The sequence below is a fragment of the Bos grunniens genome, chromosome 11 (genome assembly GCF_055505025.1).
Source record: "Bos grunniens cultivar Pamir isolate PY7600 chromosome 11, Bosgru_T2T1.0, whole genome shotgun sequence".
Lineage (NCBI taxonomy): Eukaryota > Metazoa > Chordata > Mammalia > Artiodactyla > Bovidae > Bos > Bos grunniens.
Genome location: NC_141175.1, coordinates 76,127,979 through 76,145,750, shown reverse-complemented (window position 1 = coordinate 76,145,750; position 17,772 = coordinate 76,127,979). Strand labels below are relative to the sequence as shown.

General features: G+C 38.8%; 1 protein-coding gene across 7 annotated transcripts in view; it reads left to right on the top strand.

Moving 5' to 3' along the window:
• LOC147363332 (uncharacterized) overlaps window positions 1-17,772 on the top strand; it is a 791,043-nt gene that overhangs the window by 439,278 nt on the left and 333,993 nt on the right. For all 7 annotated transcript variants that reach the window (XM_086327063.1, XM_086327061.1, XM_086327062.1 and 4 more), the window contains exon 4: window positions 14,376-14,456. In XM_086327063.1, coding sequence (XP_086183189.1) covers window positions 14,376-14,456 — 81 coding nt within the window. The remainder of the gene's footprint in view (window positions 1-14,375; window positions 14,457-17,772) is intronic.

The window sequence follows — 17,772 nt, the reverse complement described above, 5'->3', positions numbered from 1 at the left end:
GAGGGGCTGGGCAAGGTTAAAGATGAGGATGGATTATGAGTCTTGATATCTGGTAGACAAAGTTAATTGATATACTTATTTTCCATGGACTTGAGACATGTTTATTTTAGATTTTCTGAAATACTGAGTTAACTAAAGTTCCTAGGCTAATATATGAGGGAAGAGAGGGTCTGAGTTTCTCAGAAGACAAAGTAACATCAATTTAAGTCAAAATTATTGTTTACAGCAGTGTGATAAACAAACCCAAGCTGTACAAACCCAAGCTGGATAGAATTTTGAGTCAGTCATTTAAGTACATTCTTCTTTTTAACCTTTAGAGAAGCCAAGAGATGTGAATAAGTTTGCCTGATTCTTTACACAGTTATGGAAAAATTCAGAACTTTTTTTTTTTTTGCTCTGCTAGAGGAACTGTTACAAAGTTTTTTTTTTCCGATTGGCTGGTACCTACCTACCATTTTTCCTTTCATTACACCTCTGAAGCATAGAACATTTGATTTGGAGGTTGAGGCTTGAGCTGAAAACTAGAAGATAGAGAAGCAGAACTAGTTCTAAATCTGGAAATTCAAATCAAAGAGCCAAGTGAGAAAAGTACAAATTAGTGGTCATCCTTCTGTACCCTGCACTTCAACCAAACTGCTTTGGCTCATCTAGGCTATGGATTTAATACAGGATTCTTAAATTGAGAGGTTTCTATTTATTTTTCCCTTTTTGGGCTCACCATAGGCAGTTTGAATTCTAGATGTGTACTGTATAAGGTTACTACTGTTTGTTTTTTCCAAAATTGAGATTATAATCATTGCTGAAGAGGTAGAAGTGATGTTCTTCTAGGAGGAAAAAGAGGGGGGGAAAATGAGGACTCATTATAACTCAGTAACAGTGATGTTGAATATGAAATTTAGCCCTCAGGCAAGCTTTTGCAAAGGTTCAGATCTTTCTGGCATAAATTTTTTCTCTATTCTGTGAGTCTTTTCTGTACTCTTTACATATCTCGTACTTCTAAATAATAGAATTTTAGAGTTAAAAGAATTTTTAAATTCTTGGATAATTTCTATCCTCATTGAGGTGAGACAACTAAGGCACAAAGAAAATACTATGACATCACACAGATATTCGGAGTCATAGGCAGAACTACATTCCAGAGTTCTTAACTCTCTCCCAGGGGGACAGCAGTCTTTCATTCACCACACCATCTCTTATGCTGGCTCTGTCAGTTCTGCAAAACACCATACTTCTCCATTCCACCCATCTCTTTGTGCCCGCAGAAATTACTCCTGCCTTAGCTCAAACTCCTCACTCAAATAAGGCACATTAATGTAGAAATCGTCCCAGGCTTTCCCAACTCAGCCAAATATGACATTCTTAATCTGGGTCACTTGTTTAGCCTCGGGGGTATGAACTTTCTTAAATTTAATGCAAAAGTTTGGGCCCAAATGCTTCCTGTTAAACGGTCCATGGATTTCATCAGAGAGATTAAGAACCATGGCTTTAAAACATAAATTGTAAGCCAAATACTTGGCCTTCTTGAATTTGATTAATGGCATTCCTCCTACTACATTCTATTAAGATTCTGTGCATCAGTTAGATATGATACAAGCTTAACAGGGAAATATAGATATTATGACATGGTTCATCAGTTGCCATTGAAATGTCTAGACCTAAATATCTTTTTTGCAAATATGTCCCACCTCTTGAATCTCAAAGTAATGGCACCTTGTTTCTTGATGATGATGACAGATGGCAGACATAGGAGGTAACACAGAAAGCAGCACCAGATGCTTTGGCCCCCACAAACTTTGAGTCAGACTTGTCAAATGAGCCCTGCTTCCATAGTCTTTCCTGAGGATACTTAGAAACCAGCAAATCCAGTCCACTTCCTCTAAAAAAAAAAAGAAAAACTCTGATGTTATTTACTTTTTCGTGGCACAGAGCACAGCTAAGTTTTATTCTTGAGCAAGAGTTTTTCTGCACAATCAACTGGTTAACTATGTAAAATCATAGAATTTAAGAAATGCAAGGAAAATCTCCAGTTTTCTCATTTGGCAGATGAGATAACTGGGGTACAAGTCACTTTCCACTCTTACCTGCATACCTCATCCTACTTTGGAAAAATCAGAGGGCCAAATAAGACTACTTATCAGTTCAGATTTGAGTCCAGTACAAATCCTCATATTGTTCACTTTTGCTAAATCATAAGGCATAGGCAGTAAAATGGGCAGCTTGCTTGGATGAGAGGGAATGCTCAGAATGAATTTGTGCAGGTTGAGGTCGGTCTGCAAAATTCTAGGTTTTGACACCCCTTGTATCTTTGTTTTCAATGTAGAAACAGTGTCTATATCAAGTTTAAGAGGACAAGTGTTACAATCATTTATTTGTTCATTAACTTATTCAATGAATATCACATTGGACAGGCCAAGCATTCTGCAAAGTGTTAAGAAGCATACATATAAAATGAAACCAAAATTAAAAAAAAAAAAATGAAGTCCCTGAATTAAGTAACTCATAATCTATCAATGGTATTTACTCCTGATATATTTATTGAGCATTTCCTGTGTGCTGGAAACTTCCCTAAGCATTTCAGTTTTTCATTTCATTTAATTTTCTTAACTTTATGAAATATTTTTAAAGTGAAACTGGTTAGGCAAATTGATCTCAGGAACATGTTAAAGTTTTATTAAATGTGATTACATGGAAACTGAAGAAGCATATTAAGATATCTGAAATTGAATTAAGGGTGATGAATGGTGGGGAGAACTTTCATACTCTACAGAAATGATGTTCAGTGTGTTCTAGAAATTAAGGTCAGTCTGAAAACCGTTTGTTACCTGTCTGAGACCGGGTATGCTCAAAAATTGAGAGAAAGCATTTAGACACTTCTATAGGAATTTGCTCTTGCTGCAACATTCAATGATTCATTGGTCCTCTCATCCCACTGAACAGGATATAGATCATTTTATGGGTTTTTAGACTTATATGGTGAATTATTTGTAGTGGTGTAAGGTAAACGGGTTCTCTAGAAAAAAACAAGCTAACAACAACAACAAACCTCACTTTGATTTGTAGTGTTTTCTCATTTCTGGTATAAATACTCCTGTCATGGCTGATTTCAAGCCACCAATGTAATGTCAAGTACTGAAACTTTACCAATTGGCTCTTCCAAGTTAACACTAGCCAGCTCCAGCACGTCAGCATGTCAGTGTGATCTGCATACTAGTCATGTAAGATAGGACCACGTGTTCACCCATGATAGATTAGGTGATGAAAACTAGTTCTGAAGTTACAAGGTCCAGATTACTGACTAGTTGCACATTATTGTAAATCCTCCCTGTTTTTAATAGGTTGATCTAGTTTAACCCTAGGACATAGTGGTTCAGAGCCATCTTCCCCAAGATGCTAGCTGTAAAAGAGAATTTGCCCTTGCCAAGACCCATTCTTTTACTATTTCCCACTCCATTTTCCTGGTAGTTCACTTTGTTTGTGTCGTTTTCATTGTTTATCGTATTGTCACTCAGCAGGTAGTTTTCACTGCTGAAACAAGAAGTAGACCAATTGGTAGTCAGTGGCCTTTTTCAATTGGGAGAATTTCAACCTTCAGTTCTGCTAATATTTATTTTCTTATATACTTGGTGATTTTCTCTCCTCCATTTTTCTCTATATAGTTCTTCTGGAACACCTTAGATTTCTTGTTGTTTTTTCCTCTACTTTTTAAAAAAGCATTTTAATGAGGTATAACTGATGTACAAATTCTATAGATAGTTGATGTACACAAATGTGTTTAGACAAAAGTATACATGTGTGAAATTATCACAGTCAATTATATAAACTTATCAATCACCTCTAAAATCTCCTCCCACCCCCTTTATTTCTATTTTTATTTTCCTTTTGTGGTAAGAGTATTTAACATAAGACCTGCCCTATTAGCAAAATTTAAAATATAGTATTATTAGCCATAGGCCCTGTTTTGCAGAGTAGATCTCCAGAACTTCTTTATCTTGAGTAACAGAAATTCCATATTCTTTGATCCTCCCTCTTCCCTCCCACCTCACATTCAGTTCAGTTGCTCAGTCATGTCTGACTCTGCGATCCCATGAATTGTAGCATGCCAGGCCACCCTGTCCAACACCAACTCCCAGAGTTTACCCAAGCTCATGTCCATCCAGTTGGTGATGCCATCCAGCCATCTCATCCTCTGTCGTCCCCTTCTCCACCTGCCCCCAATCCCTCCAAGCATCAGGGTCTTTTCCAATGAGTCAGCTCTTTGCATGAGGTGGCCAAACTATTGGAGTTTCAGCTTCAACATCAGTCCTTCCAATGAACACCCAGGACTGATCTCTTTTAGGATAAACTGGTTGGATCTCCTTGCAGTCCAAGGGACTCTCAAGAGTCTTCTCCAACACCACAGTTCAAAAGCATCAATTCTTTGGCGCTCAGCTTTCTTCACAGTCCAACTCTCACATCCATACATGACCACAGGAAAAACCTTGACTAGCCTTGACTAGACGGACCGTTGTTGGCAAAAAATAATGTCTCTGCTTTTGAATATGCTATCTAGGTTGGTCATAACTTTCCTTCCAAGGAGTAAGCATCTTTGAATTTCATGGCTGCAGTCACCATCTGCAGTGATTTTGGAGTCCCACAAAACAAAGTCTGTCACTTTCCACTGTTTCCCCATCTATTTGCCATGAAGTGATGGGACCAGATACCATGATCTTCGTTTTCTGAATGTTGAGCTTTAAGCCAACTTTTTCACTCTCCACTTTCACTTTCATCAAGAGGCTTATTAGTTCCTCTTCACTTTCTGCCAAAAGGGTGGTATCATCGGCATATCTGAGGTTATTGATATTTCTCCCGGCAATCTTGATTCCAGCTTGTGCTTCTTCCAGCCCAGCATTTCTCATGATGTACTCTGCATAGAAGTTAAATAAGCAGGGTGACAATATACAGCCTTGATGTACTCCTTTTCCTATTTGGAACCAGTCTGTTGTTCCATGTCCAGTTCTAACTGTTGCTTCCTGACCTGCGTATAGGTTTCTCAAGAGGCAGGTCAGGTGGTCTGGTATTCCCATCTCTTTCAGAATTTCCCACAGTTTATTGTGATCCACACAGTCCATAGCAATTACAATTCTGTCCTCTGTTTCTAATGAGTTTTACTATTTTAGTTTCCAAATATAAGTGAAATCTGGCAGTATTTTTCTTTCTGTGACTGGCTTATTTCCTTTAGCATAATGTCTTCTAGGGAGAAGGAAATGGCAACCCGCCCCAGGATTCTTGCCTAGGAAATTCTGTGGATAGAAGAGCCCAGTGGGCTGTTGTCCATTGGGTTGCACAGAGTCAGACACGACTGAAGCGACTTAGCATGCATGCATGCATTGGAGAAGGAAATGGCAACCCACTCCAGTGTTCTTGCCTGGAGAATCCCAGGGACTGAGGAGCCTGGTGGGCTGCTGTCTATGGGGTTGCACAGGGTTGGACACAACTGAAGTGACTTAGCAAAAGCAGCAGCAATATCTTCTAGATCCATCATGTTGTCACAAATGACAGGATTTCTTTCTTTTATGAGGCTGAATAATATTCCCTTGTGTGTATGTGCCAATTCATCCATTGATGAGAATTTAGGTTGTTTCCATATCTTGGCTGATGTGAATAATGCTGCAGTGAGCATGGGAGTGCAGATACCTCTTCTCGATCTGGATGTCTTCAGGAAGTTTGTGTTTCTCAAGGTTCAGCTGCTAAGAGCTACTTAATACTCTGTGCAGAACACCAGTTATGCAGTCATTATTTTGGTTGGCCAGGCTCAGTTGTACCTCTCTGAATTTTTACTCTAGAGAGGGAAAAAGAGGAAAAACTTTTGACTATCCTCTTTCTGTAGTTTCTTCTCTGCCTCTGACCAAGACAAAAAATCAAATAAAAAATGAGCAAAAGCACACTTTACCAAAGAAGAGATAAGAATAGCAAACATACAAAAATTTTGGTCATTAAAGGAGTACAAATAATACCCATAGTAAGTACCACTGCATACTCAACAAAATGCCTGGGGTGAAAAAATCAGTGGTAACATCAAATGACAATACCAAGGGCTGGCCAGGCCCTGGAACACTGGATCCCTAATACATCACTGGTGGGGATGCAAAATGGTACAGCCACTTTGGAAAATGATTTAGCAGTTTTTTATAAAGTTAAATCTATACTTACCATATAACACAACAGCAAGCTTATTACTAGGTACCTGAAAAAATTGAAATTATCCATACAAAGATCTTCACATGGACATCTAGACAGCTTTAGGTATAATTGCCCCAAACTGAAGTGATCCCAAGTGTTCATCAACCTGTAAATGAATGAAGTTCCCTATAATGGGATACTCCTCAGTAACAAAAAATGAAAGGAACCCAAGGCAAAGATTGTATTAACACTGTATGCTTTCACTTGTACTTACAGATGACTATCTGATTTATATGTAGTTCAAGTCAAAACTATAGAGACAGGATGGAGAACATGTCGGTGGTTGTCAGTGATTAGGAGTAGGACAAGGAACTGACTTTAAAAACATATGAGCTTCCAGTTATACTGGCTGAGATGGCAGTGTAGCTCAGCTTGTAACTCAGATGGCAGTGTCTGCTTAGCACAAAAGAGAGCCTGATACTCACAGCAGTGGTAGATTGACACCAGAGGCCTCTGTGAGAACTGGTGGGAAGCCCTGGGATCAGTAACCAGAGTTGTGACTCCTGGAAGGTTCCCTGAATCTGGTGAGTGGAAGCCCAGCAGTGGAGTGCAGGCCCAGGAGCCAAACCATGGCAATACCAGTGGCTCCAGTGGAGGCAGCAAACATCAGCACAGCTCCCTGTTCCGCTCTCTGAGGACACATTTATACCACCAGACTATTTCTGAAATAATACATTGAGATCAAGCCCTGAGACTTGGAAGTGGGAGCACTGACTCCAAGACCATAGACTACCAGGGAGTAGTAGATAGAACCCTAGGGAGTATCAGATAGAACTCACACAAAGGAAACCACTTGAATATGAGACCCAGCATCACCCAGGCACCTGTAGCACCCTGTGTAGGATGCCTCATCTAAACAACAAACAAAACAAAAATACAAACCCAGTCATCAGCAGAAGGACTACCACCTCACTCAGTCTTGCCCATCAGAGGAAAAACATACAAACAAACAAAAAATTCAGCACAAATCTCACCCTATACAAAGCTTACACAAACCACTAGATCAACCTTAGGAGGGCAGAAACCAAAAGGAAGAAAGAGTTCAACCTTGAAGCCTGGGAAAAGGAGACCTCAAACACAGTAAGTTTAAAAAAAAAAAAATGAAAAGGCAGAGAAATACTATGCAAATGAAGGAACAAACTAGAAACACAGCAGTCCAAATAAATGAAGAATAAATAGGCAAACTACCTGAAAAATAATTCAGAATAGTGATAGTAAAGATGATCAAAAACCTTGAAAATAAAATATAGAAAATGCAATAATCAGTTAACAAAGGCCTTAAAGAATTAAAGAATAAACATACAGAGACAAACAACACAATTACTGAAATTAAAAACACTCTGGAAGGAATCAATGGCAGAATATCTGAAGCAGAAGAATGAATCAGTGAGCTGGAAGATAAAATGGTGGCAATAACTTCTGAAGATCAGAGTAAAGTAAACAGAATGAAAAGAGCTGCGGATAGTCTCAGAGACCTCTGGGATGATATCAAACACACCAACATTTGAATTACAGGGGTCCCAGAAGAAGCAGAGAAAAAGAAAGGGTATGAGAAAATTTTTGAAGAGATTATAGTTGAAAGTTGCCCCAACATGGAAAAGGAAATAGTCAATCAAGTCCAAGAGGCGCAAAGAGTCTCATACAGGATAAACCCAAGGAGAAACACGCCAAGACACATACTAATCAAACTAACAAAGACTAAGAACACAAAGAAAGAATATTAAAAGCAGCAAAGGAGAAACAACAACTAAACATAAATGGGAAACCCCATACATTTAACAGATAATCTTTCAGCAGAAGCTCTGCAGGCCAGAAGGGAATGGCAGGATATATTTAAAGGACTGAAAGAGAAAAATCTACAACCAACATTATTCTTCCTCGCAAGGATCTTATTCAAAATTGATGGAGAAATCAAAAGTTTTTCAGACAAGCAAAAGTTAAACAAAATTCAGTACCATCAAACCAGCTTTACAACAAATGTTAAAGGGACTTATACAGTCACGAAATACAAGAGAAGAAAAAGATCTACAACATTGAACTCCAAACAATAAAATGGCCATAGGAACATATATATCAATAATTACTTTAAATGTAAATGGATTAAATGCTCCAACTATATGACACAGACTGATTGAATGGATACAAAAACAAGACCCATATATGTGCTGTCTACAAGAAACCCACATCAGACCTAAAGACACACATAGACTGAAAGTGAGAGGATGGAGAAATATATTCCATGCAAATAGGAAGCAAAAGAAAGCTGGAGTAGCAATCCTCATATTAGACAAAATAGACCTTAAAATAAAGTATATTACAAGAGATAAGGAAGGACACTATATAATGATCAAGGGATCAATCCAAGAGGAAGACATAACAATTGTAAATGTCTATGTTCCCTTGTAGCTCAGTTGGTAAAGAATCTGCCTGCAGTGCAGGAGACCCAGGTTCGATCCCTGGGTTGGGAAGATCCCCTGGAGAAGGAAATGGCAACCCACTCCAGTATCTTTGCCTGGAAAAATCTCATGGACAGAGGAGCCTGGTGGGCTGCAGTCCATGGGGTCACAAAGAGTCAGGCATGACTGAGCGACTAACACTTAACAGTTATGCACCCAACATAGGAACATCTCAATAAGAAAAACACTAACAGATAAAAGGAGAAATTGACAGTAATACAATAATAGTAGGAGATTTTTTTTTCAGTAATGAAAAACTGAAAGCATTCCCACTAAGATCAGGAAGAAGACAAGGGTGTCCACTTTAATCACTATTATTCAACGGAGTTCTGGAAGTCTTCACTACAGCAATCAGAAAAGAAAAAGAAATAAAAGGAATCCCGATCAGAAAAGAAGAAGTAAAGCTCTCACTGTTTGCAGATGACATGATACTATACATAGAAAAAGATAGTATCAGAAAATTACTAGAGCTAATCAGTGAATTTAGCAAAGTTTCAGGATACAAAATTAATACACAGAAATTACTCACATCTCTATATACTAACAGTGAAAAATTAGAAAGAAAAATTAAGGAATCAATCCCATTCTTGACTGCAACAAAAAGAATTAAATATCTAGTAATATACTTACCTAAGGAGACAAAAGAACTGTACACAGAAAATTATGACACTAATGAAAGAAATCAAAGATGACATAAAGAGATGGAGAGAGATTCCATTTTCCTGGGTAGGAAGAATCAATATTGTGAAAATGACTATACTATCAAATGCAATCTACAGATTCAATGTGATCCCTATCAAATTACCAGTGGCATTTTTCACAGAACTAGAACAAAATATTTAATGATTCATATGGAAACACAAAAGACCCCAAATAGCCAAAGCAGTCCAAAGAAAGAAGAATAGAGCTGGAGGAATCAACCTTCCTGACTTCGGATTCTACTACAAAGTTACAATTATCAAGACAGTGTGGTACTGGCACAAAAACAGAAATATAAACCAATGGAACAAGATAGAACACCCAGAAATAAACCCATGCACCTATGGGTACCTTATTTTTGACAAAGCAGGCAAGAATATACAATAGGGCAAAGACAGCCTCTTCAATAAATGTGCTGGCAAAACCAGACAGCTACATGTAAAAGAATGAAATTAGAACACTTCCTAATACCATACACAAAGATAAACTCAAAATGGATTAAAGACCTAAATATAAGACCAGAAACTATAAACCTCTTAGAGGAAAACATAGGCAGAACACTCAATGACATAAATCAAAGCAAGATCCTCTATGACCTCCATTCCCTAGAGTAGTGGAACTAAAAGCATGAGTAAACAAGTGTGACCTGATTAAACTTAAAAGCTTTTGCACAGCAGAGGAAACTATAAGCAAGGTGAAAAGACAACCCTCAGAATGGGAGAAAACAATAGCAAATGAAACAACTGACCAAGGGTTAATTTCCAAAATATACAAGCAGCTCATACAACTCAATGCCAGAAAAACAAACAACCCAATCAAATAGTGGGAAAAGACATTTCTCCAAAGAGGACATACAGATGGGTAACAAACACATGGAAAGATGCTCAACATCGCTCATTATTAGAGAAATGCAAATCAAAACTACAATGAGATATCACCTCACACAAGTCAGAATGGCCATCATCAAAAAGTCTACAAACAGTAAATGCTGGAGAGGGTGTGGAGAAAAGGGAATGCTCTTACACTGTTGGTAGGAATGTAAATTGGTATAGCTGCTATGGAAAATGATATGATGATTCCTTAAAAAACTTGGAATAAAACTACCATATGAGCCAGCAATCCCACTTCAGTCATATACCCCGAGGAAACCAAAATTGAAAAAGACAGATGTATCCCATTGTTCAGTGCAGCACTATTTACAATAGCTAGGACATGGAAGCCACCTAGATGTCTGCCGACACATGAATGGATAAAGGAATGTAGTACATATACACAGTGGAATATTATTCAGCCATAAAAAGGAGTGTCTTTGAGTCAGTTCTAATGAGGTGGATGAACCTAGAACCTATTATACAGAGTGAAGTGAGTCAGAAAAAGAAAAAGATAAATATCGTATTCTAATGCATATATATGGAATCTAGAAAAATGGTACTGAGGAATGTATTTGCAGGACAGCAAATGCAAAAACAGACAGAGAGTAGATTTATGGACATGGGGAGAGGGGAGGAGAGGGTGAGATGTATAGAAAGAGTAACATGGAAACTTACATTACCATATGTATGATAGATAGCCAACGGGAATTTGCTATATGTCTCAGGAAACTCAAACAGGGGCTCTGTATCAACCTAGAGGGGTGGGATGGGGACAGAGATTCAAAAGGTAGGGGATACATGTATACCTATGGCTGATTCATGTTGAGATTTGACAGAAAACAACAAAATTCTATAAAGCTATTATCCTTCATTTAAAAAATAAATTAAAAAAACACACATTAGAAAATTTGGTGGGGTAATGGAATATACTGTATTTTGATTATGGTGGTGGTTACATGATTATAGATGAAAGTGGATACTTCCATCCCAATCAAAGAGCCTTGAGATGACTGTAACCCTAGCCATCCCTTGACTGGAACCTTGAGACCTTGAGCTAGAACTCCCCAGCTAAGCTGCCACCAGATTTTTGACCAAGAGAAACTAAGATAACAAACGTTTGTTGTTTTAAGGTGCTGTTTTGGAGTAATTTATTATGCAACTCCCTCTCTCTCTCTCTCTCTCTCTCTCTATATATATATATATATATATATTTAGATATATGTATCTCCTATTTTGTGTTCTATCTATCCATCTTCTGTATTCTGACATAATCTGCATAGGTTTAGGTTCACTGAAAGATATACTTACTTTAAACAGACTACTTACAATATACATCTGATACTTTATAATTTATACTATTTCTGTTTACTTATTCCTCATGTTGCCTTTTACCTGCCTTACCAAAAGGGCTTATCAAAATGATTCCCTGCATCATTAAGAGGAATTTCTTCAAAATCACTTATTTATCATAAAAGCCATAGTTTTAAACTATTTATAAATGGCAGTGGATTCATTCATTAATCATTTTTTGAATCCTAAGCTCTATGCAAGACACCAAGCCAGGCACAGAGGTCATATTGTTGTAAGACATCCATGTAGTCTCCACTTTCATAGGTCTTACTGTCTAGAAGGGAAGGGAGATAGTAAGTGAATAATCTAGCCACTGAATATAATTGTGATAAAATATCATGAAGGAAACATGTAGGATTCAAATTTTTCAGTTTGGAAAAAGCTTATAGTATCCACTGGCACTATTCATTAGTTCCTGACTATAAAATATATTCAGTGACTTCCCTGCTGATCCAGCAGTTAAGACTCTGGGCTTCCAGTTGCAAGGGGCATGGGTTTGATCCCTGATTGGGGAACTAAAATCCCAAATACCATGTGGCCAAAAAAAAAAATCATGTTTATAATTGTGAACATTTTGAAAAACAAAGTCCTAATTGTAGGAAAAAAATGAGACTCAACAAGATTTAGAAAACAAATAAAAAGTATGTGAAATTGCCTTGTGCCCTTTTGAATACCTCTGCATGGAGGCGGTCCTCCCTTTATTGTCGTGGAAGGAACTGGAGCTATGACTGACCTAGCATATGAGATTCTTCCTAGGCACCAGCTGCTGCATCGCGACCTACATCTTGCCCACACCCTGGGTCAGCCGAATTAAATATGTTGATGCTTCTGTTTGCAGCCACAAGGGTCTACTAACAGCAGCCAGCAACCATTCTGAGGGACCCTGAATGGCCTTGAAGTTGTTTATGGGGTTGGTGTGAGCTGGTGCAGGATGGTGAGAAATCATGGGGGTGGTTGCCCTGGGACTGAGCTGCTGTTGTCTAGGCAACTTTATTAAGAACCTTCTGTTCCTTGGAAAATGAAACTTAAATTAACTCTTGAGTTCTTAGAATCATGGCTTTTCATTCTTAACTGGTCTTTGGTATTTGTAAACTTCTAGGTCTCTTCAGTTCAGTTCAGTTGCTCAGTCATATCTGACTCTTTGTGACCCCATGGACTAAAGCATGCCAGACCTCCCTGTCCATCACCAACTCCCAGAGCTTGTTCCAACTCATGTCCATTGAGTCAGTGATGCCATCCAACCATCTCATCCTCTGTCGTCCCCTACTCCTCCCACCTTCAATCTTTCCCAGCATCAGGGTCTTTTCCACTGAGTTGGTTCTTTGCATCAGGTGGCCAAAGTATTGGAGTTTCAGCTTCAGCATCAGTCCTTCCAATGAATATTCGGGACTGGTTTCCTTTGGGATGGATCAGTTTGGTCTCCTTGCAGTCCAAGGGATTCTCAAGAATCTTCTCCAACATCACAGTTCAAAAGCATCCTGGTTGGAGTCCTAAAATACCTATCAAATAGAATTGCTCTTAAAGGTCTCTTCATTCTTAAATTCCAATTAAAACAAATTCTTTTACCCTCCAGGGTGGTAATCAGTATATTTCTAGAATGAGATCTATCCCCAGATACAGTGCTCATATCCTGATTTGGTCTCCAATTCTAAGTCTCCAAAGACAAAAACCCAGAGGGTGTGATTTTTTAAAAGCATGTTTCTTCACCCAAGTGTAGTGTGAAAAAAAATTGCATTTCCTGAATTTTAGTTGCGGCAGCCTCACACCCCTAAAACATAGCATAAAATGAATAATGTGCTACATGGGGATCAATGTAGTTTCTTTCAATATTTCCAACATGAAGAGTTTCTTCTTCAATGTTAGAACAGACAGCTTTTTGTTCTGTTGAACAGGAAACAATAATAGTTGATTCCCTTATAAATACTTGGAGTGTACCAGGGACTATTTTAGACACTGTTTTGATATTAACTCATGTAATCCTCACAACAATCTTATGAGACAAATGGGTTTATATATAGATAAAGAAATTGAGGCACAGAGGTGAAATAAGTTGCCCAAGATCACGAATCAGTAAAATTCAAAGCCAGGATTTGAAGTTGGGTAATCAGGGTTCAAAGTCTACACTCTTAACAACACTTAATAACACTATGCTCTTAATAGAACTTTTGAAGAAGTCAGGTTGTTCTCTGTAGCTACAATACAGGAAATATAACCATTTTAAAACTGGAATTACACTTGGCACAACAAAACACTCACACTAAGAGGTACGCAGGAACTAAGACTAAATTACAAAATTGCAGGTTACAGATTCACACATCCCAGAAAGTTAATTTAGGCTCACATTATTAAATTTCATCCTATCTCTCTCTTGTTGTCTTGATCTCAAACTTTCTCTCTTTCTGCTTGAAAAAGCATTGGCTTTGAATTCCATTTTGAATTCATTTTGGCTTCATTGTGCCTGTCATTTGTCCTTTTATGCTATTCCATAAGTCTTTTGTTTTCCTCATTGTATGATCAGGCCACCAAAGATGGCTGCTCTCTTGCTCTCTGTACATCCCCTGCTAGACTGCACAGTGCCTGTTTCACCTGAACCCTACTCACAGGACTGACCTTCCCTTGCCCCCTGCTCCTGCTGATGATTACTCTAACCTTTAGATCAGAACACCTCCACCTTGAGAGCTTATCAAAGGGGAGGTGAGGGACATGCCCCTCTGCTTGTTTCCCTGGTAACTGATGAGCCAACCTGATACTGGTAACCTCCCCCCCCCACCCCCCCCAGGAGCAAGAGGAGACTGCTGCCATGCCCTGACTACCTTCTGCCACACGATGGCATGTCACTCCAGGACCTTCTTTCAGACAGGTAAGACTCCCCCATCCACTAAACCATTGATGTCTTTGTTGTTGAGTATGGGCTCTTTTCCTCCGTCTCCAGGATGGGCAAGTACAGGGCTTGCAGGCCTGCAGGGTGTGGCCCGACATTCATGTATAAAATTGGTCCAGTATTTCCACTGCAGAGTTCAAAGGAGGTAGAGTATATGAATATCGTGTGAAATATCAAGCAGAAGGAATTTCAGGGATTGATTTTTATTATCTATATGTGGATAAGATGACCACTTATCTGGTGTAATCTGAAATAGTCCAAGGAGTTCTTGCTTTCTTCACATATCTCTCATTCTATTTTTTTATCAGTGCTTGAAATCCCACCATTAAAAAGCAAATCCTTTAAGTTTTGAAGTTTTGTACCTTAAAGAAATGATTGTTTAGATGGAAATACCAATAGGAGGCATAACTCTTCAAACTTTCCTGCTAATGCACTGGGGATGATCTAACTGATATTTGACTACCTGCCCTGTGGGAATGAGACAGGCAGGCACTAGACTGGGCAAAGGGTGATAGGAAGTAAGCACTTGGCAGATAGTAGATTGTTGCTAAATCTCAACCTTGGGCTATTCAGAAGCCAGATATTTGTGCCCTTTCTTCAGTGATGATGTCACCAAATCTGATAATCTTTGTATTTCTCTTAGAGCAGTTTGAGTGCAATTCTTTCCTTATTCAAATTGTATTTTTGTTCATTTTTTGTGCTATATATATTGAATACCCGCTCTGTGCTATACATTGTTTAAAGTGGATTCCATACAAAGGTGAGGAAGACAGTGTCTAGAATTGCAATTTAAAAGGTAAATGAAAATAAGGCCAAGGAAGGCCTTGGAATTCACATTAGGGAATTTGAATTTTATTTGTATTTATATACTATTAAGCAGGGGAACGGGATCATTTTTGTAGTTCCAGACCCTTTCTGGCTTCTATAACTTTCCCCTCGCCCACTGTGCTCCATCCAGGTACATTCCCACCTTGTCTCCAAGCACAGACATTCAACTAAAATCAGTCTTGCCCCCAGATCTCCATCCCCTCATTTCTTTTAAGCCTTTGCTGAAAGGTCAACTTCTCAGTCAGACCTTCTTTGTTTACGCTATATTTATAAGATTAATCCTCCTTCCTAACATTTTCTATCTGCTGCCTCCAGCTCCCCAGCTCCCTCCCTCTCTCATAGTATTTGCCAAAATCTAATATACTATGTAATCTATCTATCAGGCATTAATCTATCTATCAGGCATTGATCTATCTATATCATCCATTTACCCATGACCTCACTAAAATGTAACCTCCCGGAGGATAGGGATTTGAATTGAAAATAGTTCTTGACACATAGTAGGAGGTAGAATGTATGTACTTGCTAAATGAAAAATGGAAGATTTTAAGTGGCCAATCTGGATCCAATATGGGGATAGGATTGGTGGCAGGTCTGGGGCCAGGAAGGGCAATTGGAAGCTGTTGTGGAAATCCAGGCAAGGGCATAATAGTGACCTGCACCACTGATTCTAGAAATCTTTAGAGAATGAATGAACATGGCTTAGTAATTAATTGAGAGTGATAGTGGTAGAGATGGAGGTAGGATATCCATAAGGGGATAATAATAATAATAATAGTTTAAAATTATGCCTGGGTCTGGTAGATTGAATTACTTGGAGAGGAAACATTACTTGCATCCTCACTGATGTTGGATTTGGTCATGAACTCCCTTTGGCTGATAGACCATTAGCAGAGCAATGTGAGCAAGAACTTAAAATGTCCTTGCGTGGTTGGCTCTTTCAACTCTATGAATGCAGTATCTCAAAAAAATGTTCAAGGTAACCATTTGCCTTTTTCTCCTAAACCTCAGAGTCCACACACGCACAGCAGACCTGGACTCATCTTATTAACTTGACCTAAGCTATGTGATCTGCAGAGGAAGCAGAGTTGCCCAGCCAGGCTCACAAAATCAAATAAAATGATGGTTAGCTTTCAGACCCATACTCATAAGAATGGATGTATGAACCGGAAGCCATTGAGTTTTGAGGCAGTTTGTTACACATTGTTATTATAGCAATAGCTGACTTAGATGCCAAGGTACTGGCTTGGAGTACTTGAAAGATAGTTGGTACTTTCTATAAACATGGGGAATCTAGAAAAAGAGCCTATTTGAAGGCAGCAAGGTACTGAGTTCAGATCTGGACATGTCAGGTGTGGGGTGCCTATATGACATCTAAGCACTTTGGTCTATTTGGTAGAGAGAGAATTGTGTCTGTAGCCCAGGAGGGACAACAGCCCATAGGGACAGCTATGATTTTAGAACAATTACCACATAGAAAATGATGGAAGCAATGAAGGAGTGCACAGAATGAGAAAAGACCCTAGGACAAAAACCTAGGAGGCATTCCATGTTACAGGACAGCAACTGAAAAACCCTCAGAAAAGCTGGACTTCATCAGCAAGCTGAAGACAGCAGGGCATAGGTGAGAGCAGTGTGTTTTCCAGCCCTGGTTTGGAACTAGGTTCAGTATGTATCTCCCAGACCCAGAGAGGGGAACCCTGACTAACAGCTCCTCTGAGTCTGCTTCCATTCCCTTGTCCACATCCTCCACAGCTCTCAACAGGAGCAACAAAAGCTCCAGAGGACTCAGAAGGCCATTTTCTATTGCTTCTCCTCAGGCTATGTGTGACAGCCATTTCTGAACCCCTTGTTATGGAAACACATAACAAGTCACAAGTTCCCTCTGATTATTACGAAGGGCAAGGAAGGGCAGAAGTGTTCTTCTCTGCTCAATGATCCGTGCAGCTTGAGCATTATCCATCGTAGGCAAATTCAAAGCAGAGATAAGTAGAGATGTACAGCCCAGCAGTTCTCATAAATGAATTTAGTTCAAGTTGAATTAAGGTGATCTGCGAAAATGTGTTCCAAAATGATTCTCTTCAATATCGAGGACACCAAATCATTCTGAAAAATGGCCTAGCACTTTTGGTAAACGTTTCTATTATAGCCTTATAATTCTATAGAAGGTAGACTAGGGACCTCTAATGAGCTTATTGAAATGGTGAACACTACATGCTATTTAATATTTGCTGTCACTTTTCTGAAGGCAAAAAGACCTCTTCATTCTGTTTTCGCTGACTGCTCTCAGCTGAATTGTGAATGGGTAAAAAGACCATGTTTGCCAGGCATGGAAAAAACAATTTGTTGAAGATGGAAATTACACATTATTGTTCTTGGTGAAGAAGGGTGATGGCATTTGAAAGAGATGGGGACTTTTTCTGCCAGAGAATTCTTCTAGCAGCATTTTCAGATTTTAGGGGAATAG